At 33.8% G+C, this 27,500-nt stretch overlaps 2 protein-coding genes across 6 annotated transcripts in view; both read right to left on the reverse strand.

The window, feature by feature from the left end:
• LOC136848164 (beta-1,4-glucuronyltransferase 1-like) overlaps positions 1 to 27,500 on the reverse strand; it is a 248,110-nt gene that overhangs the window by 34,445 nt on the left and 186,165 nt on the right. For all 5 annotated transcript variants that reach the window (XM_067120446.1, XM_067120447.1, XM_067120444.1 and 2 more), the window contains one exon: positions 23,803 to 24,029. The gene's annotated coding sequence lies outside the window, so the exon portion shown is untranslated. The remainder of the gene's footprint in view (positions 1 to 23,802; positions 24,030 to 27,500) is intronic.
• Positions 25,225 to 27,500, reverse strand: part of LOC136847953 (protein KRI1 homolog) — a 74,672-nt gene continuing 72,396 nt past the window's right edge. Inside the window, exon 3 of the mRNA XM_067119974.1 lies at positions 25,225 to 25,416. Coding sequence (XP_066976075.1) covers positions 25,225 to 25,416 — 192 coding nt within the window. The remainder of the gene's footprint in view (positions 25,417 to 27,500) is intronic.

Raw genomic sequence — 27,500 nt, forward strand, 5'->3', positions numbered from 1 at the left:
ATTAGGGAATCAGTTACATTTATGAGGATATGAGTTATAATATACCTTTTAAGAAAACATCTATTTGCGTTTATCAAGTATATCAGTCACGAAACCCGTTAGAAAATGTGAACAAACACGCAACACATACTTTATATTATAGCTTTCATTCATCTGTTATTGCACTATAAATAACATGCCATTTCCCCACTTTGGTGGTTTTAAGTAGAGAGAGAGAGAGAGAGAGAGAGAGAGAGAGAGAGAGAGAGAGAGAGAGAGAGAGAGAGAGAGAATTCTGACTTTACCATTAACCATTACTTGTAATTTTGAAGGTGCGATCATTATTAAGAGGTGCGAAAAAATATAATCTTCCAATTCATATATACGTACATACATACATACATATATATATATATATATATATATATATATATATATATATATATATATATATAATATATATAAATATATGTATATATAGATAGATAGATAGATATACAGATAGATAATTCCTCTCGAAGTCGAGCGTGTGTAGGCAGCTCCGCTAGAATGCTATTGGCATCGCGGGAATTATCGTCCAAGATGAAACGCTTCAATTACGGAAACCTGCGAGGAAAAACAAATTACGTCCACCGAGCATAATTGCTCCTCGTTCTGCTCAAACGATGAAATAAGCAGAGAGCGATTTTCAATGACTCACTTTTAATAGACCAGCAATCGAAACCCACTCCGGCAAGAACGCTTAAGTAAATTTCTCCTTCCTCGCCACCGGCACCACTCTCTCTCTCTCTCTCTCTCTCTCTCTCTCTCTCTCTCTCTCTCTCTCTCTCGTAAACTATTCTGTTCGAACGGCCGTAAATAGCCTTCTCAGCCGTAAGCTCAGAGAGAGAGAGAGAGAGAGAGAGAGAGAGAGAGAGAGAGAGATTCCGTTCATTTGTGACTGGCGTATCGGAATGCCATCCGTTCCGATGCTTAACGACGCCGGAAAACGGATCGGTAAACGGATCGGTAACCATTCGCTTGAAATACTGTTGTCGGGTAACGGGTTGTCCGCAATATGATAAAGTATGCAAGAAATGACTCTGCGCCTTCTCGTTATTTTGACTGCCTAAACTACAAACAGTTATAAATAATTGCAACAAGAGAGAGAGAGAGAGAGAGAGAGAGAGAGAGAGAGAGAGAGATGATACACATTAGTTACATAGGAAGACAAGAAAAAAACATGAATGAGAACTGTGTTCTCCACCACATTTAGTCTATGGACAGAAATACAAATCATTAAAATAAAATGTGTGAATTCAACCTTTTTTATTGAAGGCGTTTGAAGAGAGAGAGAGAGAGAGAGAGAGAGAGAGAGAGAGAGAGAGAGAGAGAGAGAGAGAGAGAGAGAGAGAATTTAACACTGAAGAAAAACATCATGGTACTGGATGATGAATTAATTTAAAATTTTTCGGTTTTGATTTCTCAGAACAAATTCGATTGACTACGCAATATTTTGGCCCTTTTAACCTTCATCAACCAGTGATTCAGTTCATCAATGCAACGCACATACAGACGCACACACACACACACACACACACACACACACATATATATATATATATATATATATATATATATATATATATATATTTGCATATATATGCAAATAGAGTAGAATTTTGAGATACTCTGACTAACCACCATTAACTAAACTAAGTTTTATATGTTTGTTTATACAGTTTTATACAAGACTTCACAGTGCAAATTTCATTTGATAGTGTTTAGTTTTTCTATAATATAAAAAAAAATAATCTTGAATTTTATATTCGGATTCAAATTATCCAAGACCATGGCGTGGCGAATAACAATAGGTCACAAGAAGGCCCTAGAGCTAATAAAAGGAGTGAATGAATAAGCATTCCAGAATAAGATTTCTGATCTAAGAATAAGTCATTACTGTCTAGAATAGGTGACGATTCAGCGTCACAAAAGCAATTTCATGCAAGATATCTCATTCTAGGCTGGTATTGAACTGGTTTTTCTGTATCACGTGAAAACAAAAATCATAATTTTCTTCTTTAATCTTGGTATTTTACTGCACATGCGAAAGAATTCTTGTACGGTCTTCGAAGGTGCTAACGGGAAATATCTAATTTGCATACGTCTAAAGTTGAGAGAAAGTAATTACGGCATTTTGGAAAGCGGGGAAAGGAGATGCAACCTCCCTCTTGGATAATCTACTTATGCTGATGACCTTTGCTTTCCTTTAAGTAGAGGAGACGCAACGTGGATAAACAGTCAGAGCAGTCAAACGCATTCTTAACTGTATATTCATAATATATTTATAAAGTAACACTACATGTATTTGTTATAACTATATTTATATGTACACAACCGTATACATATATATAATATATATATATATATATATATATATATATATATATATATATATATATATATATATGTATTATACCATTGTATACATATGAATATAGTTATAACAAATACATATCGTCTTACTCCATAAATATATTACGAATGTACTGGACAGTTAAGGATGCGCCTAACTGCTCTTACTGTTTATCCACTTTAAATCTTCCGTGTATAAATATATATATATATATATATATATATATATATATATATATATATATATATATATATATATATATATATATATATATATATATACATACATATACATACATACATACATACATACATACAAACATATATATACATATATATGTATGTATGTATGTATGTACGTACATATATATGTATCTATGCATATTTGTGTGTATTCACCAAACACTTCAGAGGGGATGGTTCTAAAAGTTAATAACCCACTGAATCTCAGCAAGTATTTTTGGGATGAGGTTGCTAGCCTCATGTCCTTTTGCAGTGGTCATGACAGCTCGCAGTGGATTAACTGCCATGTACATAGGTCACTCTGCTTTAGTCAGCAAGGTACACTCGACTTCAAGGAACTTGCCTAAAGCGTTCTAGCTCTATCTGGATTCAAAACCAGGAGGTTTCACTGGTTAGGTGAGCATAACCACTAGACCGATTATAATACCTTCGCCGGGCAACACTGCTTATGGTCCCACACACACACTGGTTGATTCGGCAAATGGCCAATTCACAGGCACCTTTGGTGCGCACGCCCAGACAAGATCCATGAGCCAGGTAGTTATCATGGACAATTCAGTCACATTTTAGGTGGAGCCATCTCCTCCATAGCCAAGATTAATCAAACCATATAAAGAGTGGGGCTTATGCAACTGGTTAAAATTTAGGGACAAAGACTTGCGGTGAGAGGATTAGCCGTAGACTTTTTAAGACTTCTTACTATGCACATTAATAGGTCTGGTTCAGTGAAGGAGTGTCTGAGAGCAGTCATTTCATTCCTGAGTGTGAGGGCTGCGGGGAAGTCAATGTTCAAGAAGCGTTTCGTGACTTACTCTGCTCGCACGCGCTTGTCTCTTAGTAATTCATTCTCACTTGCAGATTATTTCCTGCTGCTGTCAGATTTAATTTCTTCGGAGAGCCTTCGGTGACTGCTTATGGCTGAAAGCATAACGCGAGTTATGTAGCTGCCATTGTTTGACTGAGCTTGTCACTTGTTTACAGTTTTTACTGGCCCTTTGTTTAGTTAGGAACAGGGAAAACACGAACCTTCCTGAACTTTTTAAATAGTCATGTAATTTAAGAGGAGGGCGTCGGGTTTGGTGACGTCAGGAAATAATCTCAGCTTTCTGGATACGCTCTAATTCTTGTTTATGTATGACCTGTCTTCTTTCGTACTGCTAACTTATTAATTCTCAAGCTAAATTTGACTGACATTTACATATAATTATTTACATGTAGCTGTTGATCTACTCCTTAGATATTTGCAAATACAAATAGGATCATACGGGTGGCTTTAGTGCCGGGACGATTTGTTCGAGTATTTACTGGCGTGGCAAGAGTTACCGTCGTGGGTTTAATGCATAACACTTCCCTAATGTTAAGGGAAAGGACAGGGATATGAGGTTGCAACATCACAACTTAACTGCACTTATAAAAGACTATGTGAATTGTAACTTCAACTGTTCTTTAACCATCACAGAATCTTTTCCAGAATGTCCCGGATGTGAGGCCATCAATTATTAGTGTACCAGTATTCAACAGGGATATTTCGTTTGCATGAAAACATGCATGCCTCCATAACCACAACACTAACTCACTTCAGCTCGAAAGATTGGTAATACAGCAAGCACTGTGGGCTTTCGCATTTTTTGTATTAAATAAAATGGCAAGAAATAAATGCAAATACATGCTTTGGCACTGTAACGATATGAATTCACACTGGTCATTAGTTCAGGCAATAGATATACGCAGGCGTTAAATAAGTCGGAAATAGATTCACGAGACCAGGAGATACACCACTGGTTTCTCCCTATTCCTAGTAACTGCCATTCCCTGTATTTCCATTCTAGAACGTCAGTGAGATATATCTCGGTTAGGGGCAACAGAGAGGCCTTTAGGGAACACGATCCATCATCTGCATCGCAACTGGAACTTGGTTGTTCAGCCATCTGTCGTTCGGACAAAGTTTCTCTCCCCCACCTTTCACCGTTGCTTCGTTTTGCTTTGTTTCGGTTTGTTTAGCTTGACTTGGCTTCACTTTGCACTACTTGCATTTTGACAATAGGTTAATGTATGTGGTTAAGAGGACGATAGACGATGCTCTCAGTGAGCGAAATGTGAATTATCATAAAAATCGAATAATCCTGCTTTGTTCAATAAATAGTGAAACGAATCTGTCAAATAACGAGAAGAAATCAAAACATGGGAAATAATTTTTCAGCCAAAGCTTGGTTTGGCTTCACTTTGCTGTGCTTGAATTTTGACATTAGGTTAATGTATGAGCCTGGATGAGGACACTGGCCCGCCCATCCTATTGACCTTGGCGTTGCAAAAAAAAAAATATATTGATAAAATAAGTCGCTCTAAACCAAATACAAACATCATTGCGTTGAATTTTTTTGAAGCTGCAGTAAATGTATTTTTTGTCTGTCTGTCTGTATACTTAACTTCCTGTCTGCCTGTTTGTCTGTCTCTATTTGTCTATCTGCCTAACTTCCTGTCTGCTTGTCTAGCTTTGTCTGTCTGTCTGCCTAACTTCCTGCCTGCCTATCTATCCATGTCTGTCTGTCTGCCAAACTTCCTGTCTGCCTATCTATCCATTTCTGTCTGTCTGCCTAACTTCCTGTCTACTTGTCTAGCTTTGTTTGTCTGTCTGCTTAACTTCCTGTCTGTCTGTCTGCCTAACTTCCCGTCTGCTTGCCTGTCTTTGTCTGTCTGTCTGTCTGCCTAACTTCCTGTCTGTCTGTCTATCTGTCTGTCTCTGTCTGTCTGCCTGTCAACCCCCAAAAATCATATTAAATGTCAGGTATGATTCCTGAATGACTATGGATTTCATCCTTCGTTAAGTAAAGAAAAAGCCCCAATTAAGCACTCGTTAGCCTTAGTCCATTCACGCTCGTCTTACTTCTATAGAATTCCTTATTTTTTTCCCCATCTCATAAATAGAAGTAATGAGCAGTTTTATTCACGACAGCCGTGAGATTTAAATCTGAATTGAAGAGGGTCAGAATGATGGAATCTCTTGTATGCTCGATATTCTTTGGGACTGAAATTGTAAACTCCGCTTAGGAAAAAGTTTTAGATGTCACGGAAAAAATATATCTCATATTTTTATTTAAGTATTAGAGGTATTTAAGGAATATTCTTTGCTTATCATTTTCTTCCGGTGATATACTAGAGTACAATTTGATAATAAGGATAATTGCTAGAGAAATGTTAACGGACATTTATAAGATATGTAATCAGCTTTGAGTAAATAGTTTTATTTTGAGTTATATGATACGGAAGACTAACGACGTTTCTTAACTATATTGAATGAAAACGTTGAAATATGGAATTGTCTAATCCAAAGCAGTCATCTGTAGCGTATTTTATTTAATATTCAGGTTTTTAGGGTTAGATTTTGTAATTAGCAGCTCGACTTGAGTAGATAATCTAAAGTAAAGCAATTAAAAAATGGAGTATCTTTACACATACGTAAGAGAAAATTTTAGCACGCCATAAACATCGTCCCTCCTAACAGCGGTCGTTAACCATGAAGTATGTCGAATGCTGATGAAGACAATCAGCGTTTAATATGACGATAAATTTCTGATAAATAATACATCAGGGGCAAAAAGATGTAAGTCAAAGTATATAGAATATCCTTACCAAGTGGTTGTTACTGTTCTTTTAATTTTTTGTCATTGACAAAGCATACTGAAATCAAAACGCTTTAGGATTGAATGTCTCGAGGTTTCCTTCCGTAAAGCATTCAAGCGCGAGTGCACATACACACACAAACACTCACACACTCACTCGGTGGTTCGAATCCAACTGGCGACGAATCGCTAATTATACTTATATAGAATTCCCCTTCGGTGTTTATTCCGAGGTTGAGTGAATTTGATATTGGTAGCTTAATGTTTGTGTGTGTGTGTGCATATGTATATATATATATATATATATATATATATATATATATATATATATATATATATATATATATATATATATATATATATACATATACATATACATATATATATATATATATATATATATATATATATATATATATATATATATATATATATGTGTGTGTGTGTGTGTGTGTGTGTGTGTGTGTGTGTGTATGTGTTTCCATAGAAGCAAAGGTTAGCAGTGAAGTGTGGATGTTGAATGCGAATTACAGGAAAAAAGGGTTGAAGCTGTTGAGATGAAGTATTTAGTTAATAGCCTATAAGCAACCTGAGAAGAACTGATTCGATAAGGTGAGAAATGAGGAAATTTGTAGAACTGGTACAGATGTTAGTGTAGGTGAAAGGCTGGATCAGAGTATTTTGGGATGGTTCAATCCTGTAGGAAGAATGGACGATAACATGTTGGTGAAAAGAATGTATCCTCTCATATCCTCCACATAAGTGTTATGTGGAGGATATGAGTGAAGCTTAGAAAAGGTTGGATACATGGGTTTCAAAATGACTGGAAAAGGAGGGCTTTCATTTCCGGGAAGTGAGAGAATCTGTCCAAGACAGAGGTGAAAGGTAAAGTGTGATGTGTGTGTGTTTGTGCAGATTCGACATCCTGTTGATGAGCCAGCTGTGTAGGTGTATGAATCAGCTAGTGTTGTTGGAAGTTTCTTGGGAGGAGCCACCTGCTGTCAGAGGCAAATGGATTAATGTTAAAATGATATATATATATATATATATATATATATATATATATATATATATATATATATATATATATATATATATATATATATAGTATGTGTGTACAATATATATATTCAAATATTAATCACAACTATCGTTTAATATCCATTTCACTATACCGCTGGAATAACTTATACCCAAGGGGAATTACAATGGTTAAGTGATAACAGTCACGTGTGTAGGAGTGACAAAAACCCGTACATGCATATATGTATACAATATATATATATAAATATATATATATATATTGTATACATATATGTACATATGTATTATACATATATACTGTATATATATATATATATATATATATATATATATATATATATATATATATATATATATATATATATATGACTGTGAAATATTTCCTGTTAAAACAGAATTCCATCAAATATAAGGGAGCCTATAGAAACATACATTTGCTCCTCATATTTGATATATATATATATATATATATATATATATATATATATATATATATATATATATATATATATATATATATATATATATATATATATAGAGAGAGAGAGAGAGAGAGAGAGAGAGAGAGAGAGAGAGAGAGAGAGAGAGAGAGAGAGAGAGACTCCTGCAATCTTCTTGAAAGCCCTGAAAGAATGCTGAAGCGTGAAAAGTGGGAACAAAGATCCATCGATATGGTGACGGAGAGCGTTTCCCTTTTTGAAGAAAAAAAAGTGATTGGGGGAAGAAAGTCTTTGGGAGAAAAGGGAAAGGTAGAAAAAAATATGAAAGAACGAATCTCTAAAATTAAAAATAATATAAGAAACTAAATAATTACTGAGAAAGATGGGAAAGCCTGAAAACAGGTAGAAATACATCTGGAAGATAAAATGACGGGCTGACAGATATAGATTTAGCATTTATTTTAAAAATATTTTTGACAATTCACATTTACTTAGTCTTCGTCTATAGTATAATTTAATTGTATGAACGACTTTATAACCTTGTTCTATTGAACAAGGTTATAAAACAAGTCTTTTAGGCTTATGTGAACACCAGGGAAAGTAACAAAATTATAGATTAAGAAAAATGCGTTAATATATAGACAAAACTATATAAGAGAATGAAGAAAGTTCCTGACGGAAGAGCAGTGGTATAAAATGATTAAAAAAATTTAATTTTGATGTCAGCATCCTGCAATTTGTGTTTTGCATTGCTCTGTTAAGCTCCATAATCAAGTACAGCATTTGTTAGTGTAGAGATAACGTTAAACTGCTTTGGTCCATAGAGTTGATGTTATCTACTTGTCAAAAATCTAAGGGGAAAATATAGTTGAATGAAAAAAGAATGCATTAAATTATATTTTTTAAATTAGACGTTACAGAGAGTGATACAAAAATAAACATAAAGAATGAGATAATAGACTTTTCACAATCAGACATCATGAAAGAGACAAAGTACAGATAAAAAAAATGGCAGGAAAAAATTTTACAATCGGGCAATAATTATCGAGAAAAAAACCAACGAAATTCGAGAGAAAATGTCATAATTAGTCGTAAAAAAAGACCCCTTCAAAAAGAAAAAGAAACATTAGAAGGGAAACTCCGCTGCAGACATTGTGCGTGATCATGATACCATTCGATGATGAGAAAATTCTAGCCCGGGTGTCGAGCGAAGTAATGAATCTGGAATGTACGTCGAATTTCACCTCCTTAATTACGCCTTGTCAAAACTGCTTAATTCCGTTGCGTTACACTTTGGACTTTGGTAAGTTAATTAGCGTGAAAACACGAGAAGGGTATAATTGGAGGTGATGGATTACCCTTCTAAAATTCATCCAGTGCTTAAATAAAAGCGAACTTCATTAATTCTTCGCCGTCATTTTTTTATGCTCATTTTTTTTAATCTACGAATTTCTGTCACTGCTTTTAATTCTGTTTTAGTTCAGCAAGACACGGAATGTAAAATATCTTCATTATGACCCAAATTTAGAACAGGAAGTCTTATTTAAGGAATAAGATAGAAAAAATACTGTATGCCGAATGTCATATTGAAAGTATTTTTGAAAGCAATATAAGATGTATTTATTCAGAGAGTAGGATCAAGATGAAAAGCGTATTTTTATGGAAAAAAATTAAAAATAACTCTGAAATTAGTATTTCTACAAAAAAAAAGAACGACAAGATGCCTTAGTGCGAATAACTGGTGCTCAAAACCTTAATACATTACGATTATTAGCACAATTTAATTTAATAGTGAACTTAAAAGTGGAAAGCAAAGGGGACATCATCATATGGTGAATTTACAGCTGTGCTTGTATAGATACATTACAATGATTCCTAATCAATACACACACAAATACACACACATATATACGTGCATACACATACACACAGATATATATATATATATATATATATATATATATATATATATATATATATATATATATATATATATATATATATATATATATATATATATATATATATATATATATATATATATATATATATATATATACACACACACACACACACACACACACACATATATATATATATATATATATATATATATATATATATATATATATATATATATATATATATATATATATATATACACACACACACACACACACACACACATATATATATATATATATATATATATATATATATATATATATATATATATATATATATATATATATTATTGAACTTAACATCTGTAGATACTACTGCAAAAAGCACACTGAATTGTAACGACCACACCTGACGTGATCAACTATGTTAGCGAGAGGTCTTTGGCTCCGCAATTACATTACATATTCTTCCTTCAGTCAAACAATTATTCCAAAGCTTGAAGAATAAACTGGGTCGCTTATTCTGCATATTTTTCATGCTTGGGTTCACGGGTACGAATTAGTATTCATTTACGAATTAGTAATTGAAAAATAATACCGTATTCTGCTCGTCATTTCTATATTCTTTTCCAGAGAATGAATTAAAGTCATAGAATACATGCCATGTCTACGTCCGTATTATGCAAATTACATTACAGCAAATTACATTACATTACATAATGTGTGTTTCTCATTACGAATGGCGCATGGGAGGTAAAGATAATAGGGGCTACTTGTCATAATCTAATTTACCAGGAACCTTTGATGAATTAATCAATGGGAAATTACACGTCAGCGAGATGATTACGGTAATTAGCATAAATCTTAAATTATCAGTAATGTTTTTGAGCTCATTTTGACTAACAAGGCCTCGACCTTATGTAACTCAGTCATCTGGGAACTCTATACATTATGCTTAGGTGAATGTATTTTCTTTTAAAAAAATTATGATTTGTTAATAGTTGCTCAATAGCCATTTCGGGTTGAAAATAAACTGAACCTCACTCTTTTGACAAAATAAGAAAACTTTTCCTTTAAAAATGGTATATTACAATTCTTCTAAACAGTACTTCGAATACGGGACATTTTAGAATTTGGCCTCATAAAAGAGAAAGGAAATCTTGCTTTCTTAGAAAACAATCATTTATACTCAATTATATTATAAACCTTCTTACATGTTATTTCGAATTGGGGACATTTTAGAATTTGGCTACATAAAAGAGAAAGGAAATCCCGCTCTCTCAGTTAAGAAAATTATCCATTAGATTATGAAGTCCCAAACTTTACTTTGAGAAAATAAAAGACATCTGAGAGTCGCTGGAGGGAAAACATTTTCTCCCCGGAGAAGCTGCAATATTTCATGCGCAGGAGAACCTGTAAATCACCTCCATAAGGCCTGATTACAACGAAGGTAGCCGACTTACGTCACGCAATTCATGGCCCACCCCTCCTCCTCCATCAACTTCACCTCCAACAAATCCCTCCCATCCCCCTCCCCCCTTCCCCTCCCTCATTTCACGGTTCATCTCCCCCCGCCACCATACACTGACCTCCAACAATTACTTCTTTGTAGATTGCTGTGTTTTTTCCCTTGATAAGAATTGTATTCAGATCCTAACGAATGGAGACATTAACAGACCTCCAAGGTGGTTTAGCTCCCGAATGGCTGCAGCCCCAATTATGAATGACTTGACCTTATGCCAGTTCCTGAGGGAAGAAGGTCTAGGTAAGAATGAAGTTTTTTTTTCTATCTTTAGCACAGAGGATCCTGCTATTTTTATCCTTAGATCCAGTCCCAAGATTTATACATACGTATAGTTATACATTTCGTTGGATGATGAATTTCGGTATTCAGTGGTAAACGTGTATGAAATTGGCGTGTTAGTGGCTGATGTTTTCATCGGAAGTCTGGGATGTTTACACAGTATTTGGCATTGAATTGCTTGCTCTGAAACCCATAAAACCACAGTCAACAGCTACTTCAAAGGGTGATCGAAACTGATAAATGCTGGAAAAAATATCTTCGCTAAAGGCCCCAGATATTTTCTATTGGTCAGGTTGTCGGTCCAGGTTAAGCGCTGAGGGATAACCGATGGTATGTTTAAGAATGTTTATTCTATCTGTCTTCAGATGAACGTAAATACCGAAAAGAGCAAAAAATAATATAATTAAGTAGTAGATTAATAAAAGCACAAAAAATGTTTTACAATAAAAAAAATCACTACCATTATGAAAAACCTTACAGAAAATTTTTACCTTTAAATGAAACTCAAATATCATTGCGAACCAATATAAAGGTTATATTAGATTGGTCTAGAAATCGGCGAAAACGCTTCTGAACCATTTTTTTAACCTTTCACTTCATTTCATAATGAATATGGACACAATTTTGAGAATTAATCGGAATCAAACTTCACGCAAAATCAAACGTGTCGCGTCTGAAATACTCCAGTGTCCTTAATCGAAGCCAAGTTTCCCGGATTTGTAAAGCGAGTTTTGATTGTCTTAAAGCACACAGATGCGAACCACGGTCCTGCTTGGAACATAGTATATTTGTTCTTGCATTTATCTTATCAAATGTTTAGTTACTAACTTCGCCTTTCGTTTTTATTTTTCATTTACTGATTAATTTTGTTATTCTACATTCTCTTCTGCCTTTTTAAATTTCCTTTGTTTGTATGCATTTATAGATTTTCTGTCTTTAATAATGTGCAATTATTTTATTTAATATTGTATATTTATTTACTCTATTCTTTATTCTTATAACTCTATTCCGAACTCAACATATTACATTTTATTTGAATTTTAAAGTTCTATCATCGTATGTGACTTTTAAAACTCATCTAATACAAATTTAAAATGTAAATAATTTTCTTTAAAAACTCAAGTAAAAATTACTTTAAATAAACGCTCCAAAGTAAAAGTGATTTTCGCATAAAACACTTTCAGATATAATCTTCCCGTGGTTTATGCTGAACGCCACTTGATCCCAATTCTTTACGCAGATTATTAAGTGCAGTTTTCACGTAATAGCACCAATTTATTTGTTACTTTATTATTTATAAAGACTCATTTCCCATTGTTTTCTTTCTTATACAAATGATACTTGGCTTTTGCCGTCTTTGCAATATTCTCATTTTCTCTTGGGCCATATTTCTTCGGCTTGTTTCATAATAATGTACTAATGTTGTAAGTATTATCAATTATAATAGAATTTAGTTTTGTAAAATAATAAACTATCCTCTCTCTCTCTCTCTCTCTCTCTCTCTCTCTCTCTCTCTCTCTCTCTCTCTCTCTCTCTCTCTCTCTCTCAGGATAATATGTTAGTGTCTCAAAATACCGCTGATTTAGATGGCAGTGTTGTCAAGTGAAAGTATGAATACATAATCTCTCTCTCTCTCTCTCTCTCTCTCTCTCTCTCTCTCTCTCTCTCTCTCTCTCTCTCTCTCTCTTAGGATAATATGTTAGAGTATCAAAATAGAGCTGATTTAGATGGCAGCGTTGGCAAATGAAAGTATGAACACATACTCTCTCTCTCTCTCTCTCTCTCTCTCTCTCTCTCTCTCTCTCTCTCTCTCTCTCTCTCTCTCTCTCTCTCTCTCGTTTAATTGACATATTTTACCTTTCGCCGAGATTTTTAGAATGCTGCAGAATTTATCTCACAGTGGAATTTAGGAGGTAATTTCATTAGTCTTGGAAGTATGACCATTGTTTGTCAGGCTTCCTATTGTCAAGATAAATCTTGACGGTCATTGAACCTCTGCAATGCTCAATATTCGTTTTGTTGAAAATGAACTGCAAAAAATAACAATTACATACACACAATAAATATTGTTAGCACGAAAAGAACTTGTAGTTTGTGATTGTGCATTTTTCATAATTCCCTTGTCTATGGTTATGTTACATGAACAGTTAATGAGCTATCTATCTCTCTCTCTCTCTCTCTCTCTCTCTCTCTCTCTCTCTCTCTCTCTCTCTCTCTCTCTCTCACTATAACTGTATATTCAAAATTCTTATTTGTTTATTTTTGCAAGAAAACTGATTCAATTAGAATTCCTTTAGAAATTATCACGTATCAGTGATCAACAAATAAAAGATGGTTACTATAGCTTTAATCCTAATATTTGTCAGGCTTGCTTTTTTCAGATTAATGGATTATCACGTATCAGTGATCAACAAATAAAAGATGATTACTATAACTTTAATCCCAATGTTTGTCACGCTTGCTTTTTTCAAATTAATGGAAGGAAGTGAGGAAGTACCTTAGGTAAGTGTATTAGATGGTGTATAGTCTGACTAATTTACCCGTGATAATAAATGTTACTATATAACTAATGATTATAGTTGTGATAATTCATAAGTGGATAAGTGAATATTAGTGAATGTTTTGATCATTTGTCATTGTTTATGTTCTATATTTCTTAGGCAAATAATAATATGTTATTTTTCCAGAGCGCGAAGGACTTCCATAGGTGGCGAGGGTGACTTTATCTCTCCTCAATGAAGGGTACAAATTCATCGAGATAGGAATTTTCGAAAATGTTGCAGCATACGGAAATCAATGCAGATTATTATTCGACAAATGAATGTGAATATAAATCGTTGAAGTTATACAAACGGTCACACGCACTCGCATATATAATTATATTCATGAATAATAGCCCATTCAGGAGTCATCCCTATAGGAAAACTATATACTGTATGTATGTATGTATGTATGTATGTATATATATATATATATATATATATATATATATATATATATATATATATATATATATATATATATATATATATATATATATATATATATATATATATATATATACATACACAGCCTACATGGCACGCTTTCTGTTCACTGGCGTACCATAACAGAGACACCTTTCTGTAAAAAAACATATCTGCAAATAAATGTAACTCATACATTTACAATTTTCATCGAATTAAAGGACGTCATTATCCCAAATGTGGAGCTGCAGCAGTGGTATGCCCAAGCCGTAATGGGTGCAATCAATTGCTTGCCAAAAAAACGAAAAAATAAAAATAAAAACTCTCCTCGGTTGCTCAGGTGGCTGAAAACTGATTGATTTGAAATTTGTGGGAAAATTGGCAGGCCGGAGAGAAGGATCCTTGGAACCACGAGGATAAAAAAAAAGGGGGATAAAAGGATAGAGGAGAAAAAGGCAGATCATAAAAGCTCTTATTTGGAAAAGGTATCTATTTTTGGGTTAGGCTTGTCGAGATAGGAATTTATTTAGGGTTTCAGTTTCCCTTTTACAGTTACCGTCTGTTTGCATAGGGATTGAGAGACACACAGACAGAGAGACAGAGAGAATTCCCGTATATTCATGTAACGTGAAAAGAGTATGTGACAAGTAAACTGAATATTGGAGTTACGGCCGATTGTCTTGTATCTGAAGCCATCCTCGCTTAAAAAGTACATCAATGACCGCGGGCAACTATGATCTTATATAATGCCTAATAAGCTAATTAAATTCCTCAATTATAAAGAAAGAAACTCGGCCTATATCTTAAGGAAAACAAGAGATTTTGTTATCTAAATTCGGACAGTTATTAGGAAAAGTTTTTATTATCAACAGTACAGTAGCTGTAAAGGCGTTTGAGATTCCTGGACCAAATTAACGATGGTTGCAAAAATTCGTTTTTTACGAAGAAAATAAAATTGTGGAACTGTTTTTTTATTCATTCACATAAAAAAAGTAAAAACCAGAGAAAACATAAGTTTTTTCCGCTCTGATGTTTCTTTATTTTCTGTAGCCATTCCGTAAAAAAATCCCATTAGAGCCCCTTTGAAGGTTAAAAAAAAACTGACATTTTGAGCCGACGTTTTGAGAACTTTCTAAACGGCACTACATAAACCAGAGGAACCCACCCAGGTACTAGGCAATTTAGCTGGAAATTTCCTGTCCTTTCATTGGTTTTCAATGATGTAGCCAATCTCAGCACTGATTGGTGGGTGCCGCCGTTCGTTACAATCACAAACAACGCCACGATGTCTTTACCATAAGTGAATTACATATACATTTTAAAACACGTTTTACACGAGCAAAATATTTGTTACTGTGCTTAAAGGAGAATAAAGTTGTTAAAAGTCTATTTGTCTGTGTGCAAGTAATTAAATATTTGTCTACATGAGGTGTGACATGAAGTCTGTTTAGATCTCTTAAGATATATGCCGAGTTTCTTTCTTTATAATTGACGAACAATTATCAGAAATGTAATGTTATTGTCCTCAAAATCGCACCCATAACATGCTCTTTGCACTTTGATCGCGTGCTTTCTTGCATTTCTTTCTCAATAAAAATTTTCGAAGTTTCAATAGACTTTCATTTGAACACCTAACTCGAAGATCCTTAGTTGACTAGTAAACAGCTTGTCTCCATGGCGACTGTCTCCACGAACACATTTACTAAGAATGTGAAGCTTGTGGCGATTTTTGCTAACACTGCCTCTGCAGTTATGTAATTGTACTCAGGCGAACTCTGTCCAACGCTCAAATGTGCAAAATCATTGTAATATGGAACAAAAATAGGCATAACTGAAGATTAATTTGATTTTATGAAGCTTAGGCTAATAACCCAAGCACTGGGGAACTTTCGACCATGCAGCGCTGAGGGCAGTGAAAAGAGGGAGTTGCAGCGGTTGGACAGCAGATTAAGCGATCCAGAAAACAGAAGATGAAGTACAAGGACCTAAAGGTTGAACTGGGAGAAAACCCTGCAACTGAACTAAGGAGTAACAGTCAGAGACGTTGAGCAGTAAAACTGAAGAAAGGAAGAGGAATTGGAGGTAAAGAAAAAGGCTGAAAAATAGCTGCAAAAGAGACACCCGCAAACACCCTTCAGTAAAATCTACATTTAAAATATGCTCATAGTAGCATGAGTTAAAAATGAAGAGACAAAGAAACACATCCACAGTTATGTATTTGAGCAAATAAACTTAAAAATAAAGCTAAACAGACATCTTTCGAAATTCTTTATGATTCCCCTTTGAAAATGGAAATGCACTAACCCCCAAGAGGGTATAATTGAAGAAATCTAACGAATAAATTAAGGAGGAAAAAGCTACGACATATAGCAAATAAAGTGATGCTGAGAAGGATATGCAATGGGTAAAGCAAAGAATTCTGGACTTTTTGTTATTTTACAAACGAGCTAATAATGAACTGACTTATTTATCAAATAATGCCAGAGAAAAAAAACTGGGCCTTCAAAACACCAGGCGTTTTTAAAGTAACATATAAATATCATAAAATCAATCAAATCATATTAAGAAAAAACTATTTATGTATGATAAATAAAACTTTGTCCAAAATAGTTGAATTTCCGAAGGTCCTAGTTTGCCAAAAAAGTTCCTATTTTGACCAAAAAGTTCCTAGTCTTACCAAAAAGGTCCTAGTTTGCCCCACAAAGTTCCTATTTGACCAAATAGGTCCTAATCTTACCAAAAAGGCCCTAGTTTGCTCAACAAAGTTCTTATTTTGACCAAAATGGTCATAATCTTACCAAAAAGGTCCTAGTTTGCCCCTCAAAGTTCCTATTTTGACGAGAGGGGTCCTACTCTTACCAAAAAGGTCCTAGTTTGCCCAACAAAGTTCCTATTTTGACCAAAAGAGGTTGCATTCTTACCAAAAAGGACCTAGTTTGCCACGCAAAGTTCCTATTTTGACCAAAAAAGTCCTAGTCTTAGGAAAAAAGACCTAGTTTGCCCCACAAATTTCCTATTTTGACCAAAAAGGTCCTAGTCTTACGTAAAAGGTCCTAGTTTGCCAAACAAAGTTCCTAGTTTACCAAAAAGGTCCTAGTCTTAGGAAAAAGGACCTAGTTTGCCCTACAAAGTTCCTATTTTGACCAAAAAGGTCCTAGTCTTACCAAAAAGGATCTAGTTTGCCCCACAAAGTTCCTATTTTACCAAAAAGGTCCTAGCTTGCCCCACAAAGTTTTTATTTTGACCAAAAATGTCATGGTCTTACTAAAATGGTACTAGTTTGCCCTACAAAGTTCCCATGTTGACCAGAAAGGTAGCAGTTTACCCCCAATAAGTTTCTAATTTGGGCCAAAAAGGTCTTTGGCTTACCAAAAAGGTCCTAGTCTTACCAAAAAGGTCCTAGTTTGCCCCGCAAGGTTCCTATTTTGACCAAAAGGTCCTAGTCTTACCAAAAAGGTCCTACGAACTTTAAATACTACGACGTTTATGTAGCGTTTTATACCCATGCCTCTTATATGATACTTGTCTTGACTTTATTCATTCATAATCAAATGAGCTATATTTTTAGGTTAAATACTGTGGCGATACGTATACACTTATAAATTATAGTGTAAGATTACTATTATTTTTCATAAAATACCATGAAAGGGAGAGACAGATAACAATTTGAGCAGCCAAGGTTAATAAGCAGGTTGTAACGAAAGTATTGACTTAAAGTTATACGAGAGGGAAGCCACAAAAATAATGAGGAAATAAAACCTTTCAAATCCGAACACACAAGATTCTTGTTATCACATCTATCTCGGGAGAAAATCAAGCATATTTACATTATATTTCTCAAGTAAATTATTTGACTTTTAAGTATGTTGATGACTTTCTTATATGTGATGAGAGAACTGCATAGCAATCAGTTGCCAAAAATGACTTGACATACTAATTAAAGGAAGCAAAACTGAGCTTTCAAAACGCCAGGCATTCTTCGTCTGATATACCAATTAAAAGTATTCAAGTAACTATTTAACTTGAATATGAGATGATAATTCAGATTATACTAAGAAACAACCATATGTGTTGTGTAAATAATTTCCGGGCAGAAAGAACAAAAAAATACCAAAAACCAAAAACTTAGTCCGGAATTCTTAATTTCTGGAAAGCATTTCAAACAGCATAGCATAAGTCAGAGGAAACTTCTTAATGTACTGCAGTTTAAGCGGGAAACTTTCAGCGCTTTCATTGGCTGTCGATATCATCATCAACCTCTACGCTGATTGGTGGATATCAATGTTTACTATTGACACGAGAATCGACTTCGTTTGTTGCCACTGTTCACTTATAAATTTGTATGAAACCTATTTTTAAAGAAAAACGTACATAGATATTTCAATTTCATGTCTTGCGATCTTTCAATAAACTATTCATTTAATTTGTGGAAGAAAGGACAGCAATGAATACTTGTCCGGAAGAAAATGATTAAATTAATGTTTCTTGTTCGTGACGAGTGACCACTTAGTCTTTTTAATGTATTATGAATCACTGCCAATCAGTAACGAAAATATCTCTAAACAATAACAGTTTTTGAAAGCTTGGTCTTTTTCGTTTCCTTAACGTATTTGAGTGTAAATCTTTTCGTATAGGTTGGGATTCTGTGAAGAATTTAAGGTTAATAACAAGAAATTGCATTAGAAATCAACAGATTTTCATTTGAATATCCTTGGCTGATTGGCAAATAACAGCCGTCTCCATGGCAACGGACCGTTTTATTTCATTCATAAATATTTCGACATTTGAATAACGTTTGACGCTCATGTCTTTGTCGTGATATCTTTTTGGACTGTAATCAGTTATTCTTAATCAAATGCAATATCTTTACAAGTAAAATGCCGAGGCGAAGCAAATACGTCTTTTTATTATGATGTACAGACTGTTAATATCCTCAAAATCTCATCGATAGGAGACAAAGATGTCAATTTATCAGAGGACGAGGGATAATAAACAGATTCTAACAAAACTACTGCTTTAAAGTTATGCGAGAAAGGAGCTAGAAAATGAAAGAGTGAAGAAACTTTTCAAAACCTAACATCGATCTCGAGACAAAATGAAGTATCTTTGAAAAACATTTCTTAGGTAAATTCATTGCTTTATACTGATGCCTTCTTTCCATAAGATAAGTGAACATAATTAGTTTGTCTCTTAATTTATAGCCCTCTCCAGTACTCAAGCTAACTTTTTGGCTGTATTTTCTTTACGTGTGATATTTTTATTATCATAAATTCTTAATAATTAATTTGAGATATGTGGGCTGATTATTTATTTGTGATATGTGTGATAATTCTAAAACAAATATATACTTTTCACTAGAGTGAAAAATATAATTATATTTCACTTGATTATCCATAAATAACCTCAAACCACTTATCAAAAATATGACATGGGACTAAGACGTTTTATATATTATTTAAGATGAAGCCAGACATATGCTGGTACGTGCTCTTGTTCGTTGACTATCCCGTAAATTTAAATGCCTTGCTATTTATGAATGAAAGGAACCGGCCTGTTGCCATGGAGACAGATGTTATTGACTAAGAGAATAAGGATATTCAGCAGAAAACCTATTTATTTCTAAGCATATTTCTAGTTATTAAACCTGAATTCTTCACAGAATCCGAAGTCATACTGAATGTCTACCATCAAAATAGTTATGGACGTGAAAAAGATGGCACTTTCAAAGCAAATTGTTATTTCTTTAGGAATGTTTCGTTATTGACTGGCAATGATGCATAACACTTTAAAAAAAGAATAACAAGAGTAACTGGTCACTCTTCACCAGAAGGAAAATTTAATCTTTTTCATCTGGATGTCAAGTATTCGTTGCTGTTCTTTCTTCTTTAAGTTAAATGAATCGTTAAATGAAGCATCTGAAGGTATATTTTTTGTATATACATTTTTTGTAAAACTGTGTTAATATCTATTTGCAAGTGAAGAATGGCAACATATAAAAGCGGTTCTCATGTCAGTAGTAAACAAGGCTCGTCTTCCTCTCCCTGTTTAAGCATAATTCATTCATACACACTTTATATATATATATATATATATATATATATATATATATATATATATATATATATATATATATATATATATATATATATATATATATATGAATATATATATATGTGTGTATGTGTATATGTATATATGTATATATATATATATATATATATATATATATATATATATATATATATATATATATATATATATATATATAATGATTAAAATGAAACAGTGAAATCCACAAAAGCTCGTATGTTAGAGGTAGGAAGGAGAGGAAGAGAAAGACGAGCCAAATCTTTTTATCTTACCATTTCACTGGCAATATCCTTGACGAGTGAACAGAATAACAGCCTCTTTTTTTAACAGAATTCTGCCTTCATATTTGTCCCCTTTTCACAACCATATGAAACACTATGATGATGACATTAAAGAAATATACATTATCTTTTTTTAGACTTTTATTCTTTACTGTATATTTTGATAATACTGCTTACATTATATAAACACAGAGTATTCGGGTATCTAGGTTCGCGAAACTTTTATAGCCGTAATTTCCAGAGTTAACCAAACAGCACAGCATACAGAAAGAGAAACCCGATGGGTGATGATGACGTCAGTGACCTTTGCATTGATTGGTTGATGTCTTTGTTACGATTTAGTTGCCGTATGTCACTTACTTATAGATTCTAAACTCCATTATTTCAAAGCCATTTAATTGTTTCGTGTTCTATTTGGCAAATCATCTTATTAAATACCAGAATAACTTTCTGGAGGAAGAACATCAGAAAAATTTTTGCCTGTGGGTTATCAACTATGCATTTTTTCTAAGCGGATTCACCAGTTTGCCTGTTCTTACGTTGTGGCGTGTGTTGTTGCCAGTGAGACAGTAACGTTTCCTTAAAAATATTAAGATTTTTTTTTTAATTTTCGCGTCATATCTTTCCATCATCTATTTAAGAATACATATTATCTTATAAAATAGGAGTCTACTAAGAAATGGTATTTCATGAAGATAAATTTAGTGAAGACATACATAGAGTTTTACTAGACTTTCCCCATTCAAGAATCCTTGGCCCAACTGGTAACACACAATTTCCATGGAAACTACCTCGCTGCTTCAGTTACAATTAAAGTAACGTTGTTAAATGTTTTGCCTTTCCATTTCTCATGTATGATAAGCATCTCGTTCTCTTTATTGCATTCAAATAAACTGAATAATGAGAAATTAAGGTTAATACAAATTACATACTTTTTTGCGCAGAATATTGACTATAGAAGCAAAAAAAAAGTTAATGAAATTTAATTTCTTTGATAGGAAAAAGTCGATAGGCGATTTATGAAATGACATTTTTTTTCTGGTTATATGTATGGTGGTAATCAGAAGAAACTATCAAGTGAAGTGACCTATAACATATGATGACTATTGCATACCGTAGCGATAAAAAATAAGAAAAATGAAAGAAAAACAGTAGAATTTAAGCAAAACTGGATAGGAGGCAGCAATGAAAAACAGAAACTGAACTACACAGGACAAGGATGAAACAAAGGGCTAAATGGAAGTAAAAGTAAAATGTATACTTTAATCAAGGAAAATATATAAGAATCAAAAGATTTCGAGAGAAAATGGAAGCGAACGGGGAGATAAAACAAAGCCCTGGCTTAGTTCTGATGCCGTACTGCTAAAAAGAGAAGCTTTATTCACAAATGTTTTTATTGGTGCTATGAATTTTTCAGTCCATACTTATTTCAAGGTAAGAGAACAAGAAAGATGGCATCACATAAACGAGAAAACAATGGCACTACTTACAATTGAAAATGTTACAAAGGAAAAATAGGTTGAAAATAAAATCACAATCACTTGTCAACATAGCCTGTACAACAATATTGTCATTTTCCTGTAAGCATATGTTGACCTAATTATTAGTTTGCAGACATATACAATGCACACACACAGACACACACACACACACACACACACACACACATATATATATATATATATATATATATATATATATATATATATATATATATATATATATATATATATATATATATATATATATATATATATATATATATATATATATATATATATCATCTGCTCGAGCGTGCGTGTTGGCACGTGTGTATAAAATACCAGAGAGAGAGAGAGAGAGGGAGAGAGAGAGAGAGAGAGAGAGAGAGAGAGAGAGAGAGAGAGAGAGAGAGAGAGAGAGAGAGAGAGAGAGAGAGAATAAATGCCCATGTTATGACCAGATTCTAGCACCACATCAATGAAAGATGGAGCTAATTCGCATTGCTCATTCTAGTATTCATCTGGACACGACACATTGACAGAACTAAAATTTTTGTTTGCTGGGTCTCTTTTTTAATAATACACAAATCTCACCCTGACAACTAGGTGCCAGTGCCCAGTGAATACAGTCAAAAACCCCTACACAATATGAGAATTATTAACCGGATATCTGTCGATAGCAGTAACTCTTTCCAGTAAGTGTTTATCCTGCAGTCAGCGATAATTTTTGGTGTACATGTTATCTAATATACAAGTCAAAACAAAGAACCACAACACTGCGTAGAACAACAAAGCAGGAAAACATCAGACAAATAACTTATATAAAAATGAGGTAAAATTATACACCGCAGCGCTCACATTTTTAGACTAATTTACGAAATACGATTCTTCGATAAACCACAAGGCCTTTGCGCCTACCTCTGTTTATACCTGGACTTCCTCAGAAGAGATACGAGGAACCTAACCACTGCAGCCATCGCGTGACCGGAAGTAATGATACCTGATATCTGAGGTCAGGAACCTTTGTTGGTCAAGATATTTATATAAGTGCAGGAAAATGTCTGACGCAGTTATTATCAGGCTTCGTGTTTCTGTGAAAAAGGACATGATCCCATGTTCTCTGTTTACATATTATTCTACGGTTATTTGCATTAGAAGATTTTTAAATGAATACGAATAGGTGTACGCATTCTCGAAAAATTATCGCCGTCAATCATCATCCTATCTGTGTGGGATTGTCAGTGTTATTTTCTTTCAGGATGAATACTGATACTGTTTGATCACGGGGCTGAGATCAGATTGGCCATAAAAAAGGAAACGATTCACTGGTAATTGTGCGTGGTATGGAACGTAGATGAATAACTACAATAAACAATAATTTCTTTAGTCTCGGTACGATGTAATAATCGCATCGTTTGCCCAAACCTTAAAATAATAATTCAAGTATTCGTTTATTTATTAAGTAAATAAATAAACTGATGAATAAAATACATAGAACCTTTACAAGTGTCATTTTTTAATAACTGAGAACCCTACAGGAGAGTTAATATACTTACCTTATCTAAGAACTTTCATATAAATGGACATCTCATGGGCGAAGGGACATATGAAAACGGAGTTTATCACTTCAGGTTCCCCACAAGACGGTACCGTAAGACTTGGGCATTGGGTTGGGGTGGAAGGTTGTTGTTTCTTTGTCACCTATTGTACTGCATCAAGGGAGATGGGATATACCTGTCTTGCAACTTCATCCGTAGGATCTCACCTCTTTTGTCGCCACCTCCTGAAAGAGAGAGAGAGTAATGGATACTTTACTTCATTAGTCTTGCTTGCTTCTTTCTTTATCGTAAATCTCAATGATAACTAAAACTCCCAGAATACCTAAAAATAAATCAGATATTTCAGTAGATAATATATTAAGTGGCAAACAGAACTACCAAAGAAATTTACATCTGAATTTACGTGAAGAGGGGGAAGCATAGCAAAGGTGAAGAAATCGGGGCTTAACACTTTTAACAAGTACCTATTTGTGGAATTAGAGCCTTACCTAAAGTACGCATACATGCACGAATATGAATGTACGTATGTATATATATACACACACACACGCGCACACGCACACACACACATGTATATATATATATATATATATATATATATATATATATATATATATATATATATATATATATATATATATATATATATATATATATATATATATATATACAGTATATATATATGTATAAACTTTTTCATAGTTCTGTCCATCCTCTGCACACTTGCATTCAAATCTTCCCAGTCAGTGCAATTCACCAAGTAATAGTAGATAAATTTTGATCCAGCCATGACTAAAAGATGGAATGATCTTCCTCATTAAGTAGAAGAGTAATTTAAACTTCATAAGTTAAAACTACGTAGGAATGCTTTCATGTTAAGCAGACTCACACGAGTCCTGCTCCACAGTTTAACCGTTTTTTTTTTTAAATTTATGAAGTTAATTCTGTTGCTCATTTCCTATTTACACTGGGCACTTCCCTTTCTAAACAGTATATATACATTAAGTATATTTTATATTTATATATATATATATATATATATATATATATATATATATATATATATATATATATATATATATATATATGTATATATGAGTGTGTTTGTGTGTTATGCAATTTGAGATATATATATATATATATATATATATATATATATATATATATATATATATATATATATATATATATATATATATATATATATATATATATACATACATACATACACATTTATATAACACTTGGCTTAAAGTAAAGACGACAACAGACTCTCACAAGAGGCGCAAAGCGAATCAAAATCCTTTTGTAAAGTTGGAGACGGTCTTGTGCCTTGATGTAAGAAGAACTTAATTGAAATTCGCATGGGATAGGAAAGTTCTCTTCCAATATTTACTTTTCGTTTTCCAGATCCAGGAATCAGAGCCAGCTTGATCTCTTCTTCCTCTCTTTCCTCTTCTTCTTCTTCTTCTTCTTCTTCTTCTTCTTCTTCTTCTTCTTCTTCTTCTTCTTCTTCTTCTTCTTCTTCTTCTTCTTCGTGTCTTTTTCAGGCGATCCGAAGGCAGCTTTAATTACGGAACTTGAGTCGAAGAGACTAATGAAAGACCGCAACTGAAGTATAATTAGATTGTAATTGGGGAGTAATTAATATGTGATTAAGGGTTGGACGCCCTCTTCTCAGACTCTTTTTTTCGACAGGGGTTTTGTATGATAATAAGGTAATGTCTCCATGCATTAAGGTAATAATGGATCTGATCAAGAAGAATATAGGGATTATGTTGACCTTACGGTTTCCAACAGCATGAATTGGTGTCTATTTGAAGGTAAAATCATCTGTTATATGAGCAGCCAATCGACGCGTTTTACATGATGACAGCTAAATGATCTGAGATAAATTTAACACTTTTGTCTTTATACTAACGGTCTTAGTTGTACAAGTTTAGCACTTTCCTTTTCTGAAACAAAAATGGAGTCTGGTAAACAAAAATGACACCTGAATAGAAACTGTGATTGTAATTTGGTGATAACCCTACCAGTTCCCCCTAAAAAATTAATGGATCCTAAATAGTTTACAACTGAACTCATGGTAAACTGAAGTACACAAATGTGCGTTCTTGACATATCTAGTGCGACAATTGCAAAGCCAGGCTAAGTTAGCTTAGACTTGAATGGTAGGCATTTCGCTATTATATATGTTACAGAGTTTAAACGACCTTTACTGCATTGCAGACTATATGAAATATTGCGAAAACAATTTCATTTCATAAAGGATGCACTAAACTAAAAATAAGGGTATCTCAAGTAAAATCTATAACTTAGTCGTAGGCTATTCCATAAAATTTAAATAACGCCAATTTTCGCTTAGGCCAGCAAGCCAGTCACTGGAACCTAACCTAGTCGATTAGTATGGAAGGTATTAGGGCTCAATATCCGACTTATACTTTGGGGAAATAACGTCTTCCTCGTAGTAAGACATGTCTATTGTTTTGTTTATTTCGCATGCATGAACGGACATCACACTTATTCTCAGCCGAGCTATATTATGAGCTAAATGCTGCCGAGGACCAAGAGCCCGTGCCAGCACAAGGTTGGCTTAATCGAAAACGGACGAACCAACGATCATGACAGACAATCTACTCTAGTCCTCGGCGTCAACATGCTCAGTAGAGCCTGAGAGGAACGTGGCCTAGAACGATAACAACGGCGACTTTAACCTGAAGAAGAAAAACACTCTACGGAAAATAAATGCCATATTTCAGTTACCGGCGTCGTTACTCTGTAACTGTTAGTGTAGTCTTCCCTATAAAATTACCCCAATTTGCCATTATTTTTCACCCCCAAGAATGGTGAACATCGGCCAGTTACTGGCAGAATTTAGCAATCCTGAAAAGGCATGTTCCATAAAGATAGAAAAAATTCTATATGAGCTGAATGCAGCTCATGCAGCTTAAAAGAGTGTCTTCTACTCAAAATTATCATTATTGTTATTATTATTGTGTTAGGATGGCAGCATCAGTGGAATTGATTTTATATATGGTCTTCTCAATTCTTCTTATTATTTCATTCTCGTCAGGGCTGATATTTGCTAATAACTGGCCGATGTTCATAGTCTGGATAAGGAATTGGTTTCTTGAATTATTAATTTTTATGGCATAAAAGAAATGGAAGCTAAAAATGGGCGTTTGATCGCCGTAGAGTTTCTGGAAATCAGGATTTGTTGCAATCTCGTGCAGAATCTTCGTCATTGTTCTAAGGGCGTAGCGGAATTCCAACGTTTCCAACAGTATCTTCGCTTCATTCTCAAGGAAGGGTGGGCTTGTTCTGGTTGGAATGGGGTCATCAGGCAGAATTCCAACGGTTGGAAACGTTGGAATTCCGCTAAGCCCTTAGAACAACGACGAAGATTCTGCACGAGAATACAACAAATCCTGATTTCCAGAAACTCTACGGCGATTAAACGCCCCCTTTTAACTTCCATTTCTTTTATGCAATAAAAATTAATAATTCAAGGAGCCAATTCCTTATCCAGACTATGAACATCGGCCAGTTATTAGCAAGTATCAGCCCTGACGAGAAGAAAATAATAAGAAGAATTGAGAAGACCATATATAAAATCAATTCCACTGATGCTGCCATCCTCTTTAACAAAACATCCTTGAAAGAGGGTCTCTTACCTTCATATTATTATTATTATT

This window comes from Macrobrachium rosenbergii, chromosome 18 (genome assembly GCF_040412425.1).
Source record: "Macrobrachium rosenbergii isolate ZJJX-2024 chromosome 18, ASM4041242v1, whole genome shotgun sequence".
NCBI classification, from domain to species: domain Eukaryota; kingdom Metazoa; phylum Arthropoda; class Malacostraca; order Decapoda; family Palaemonidae; genus Macrobrachium; species Macrobrachium rosenbergii.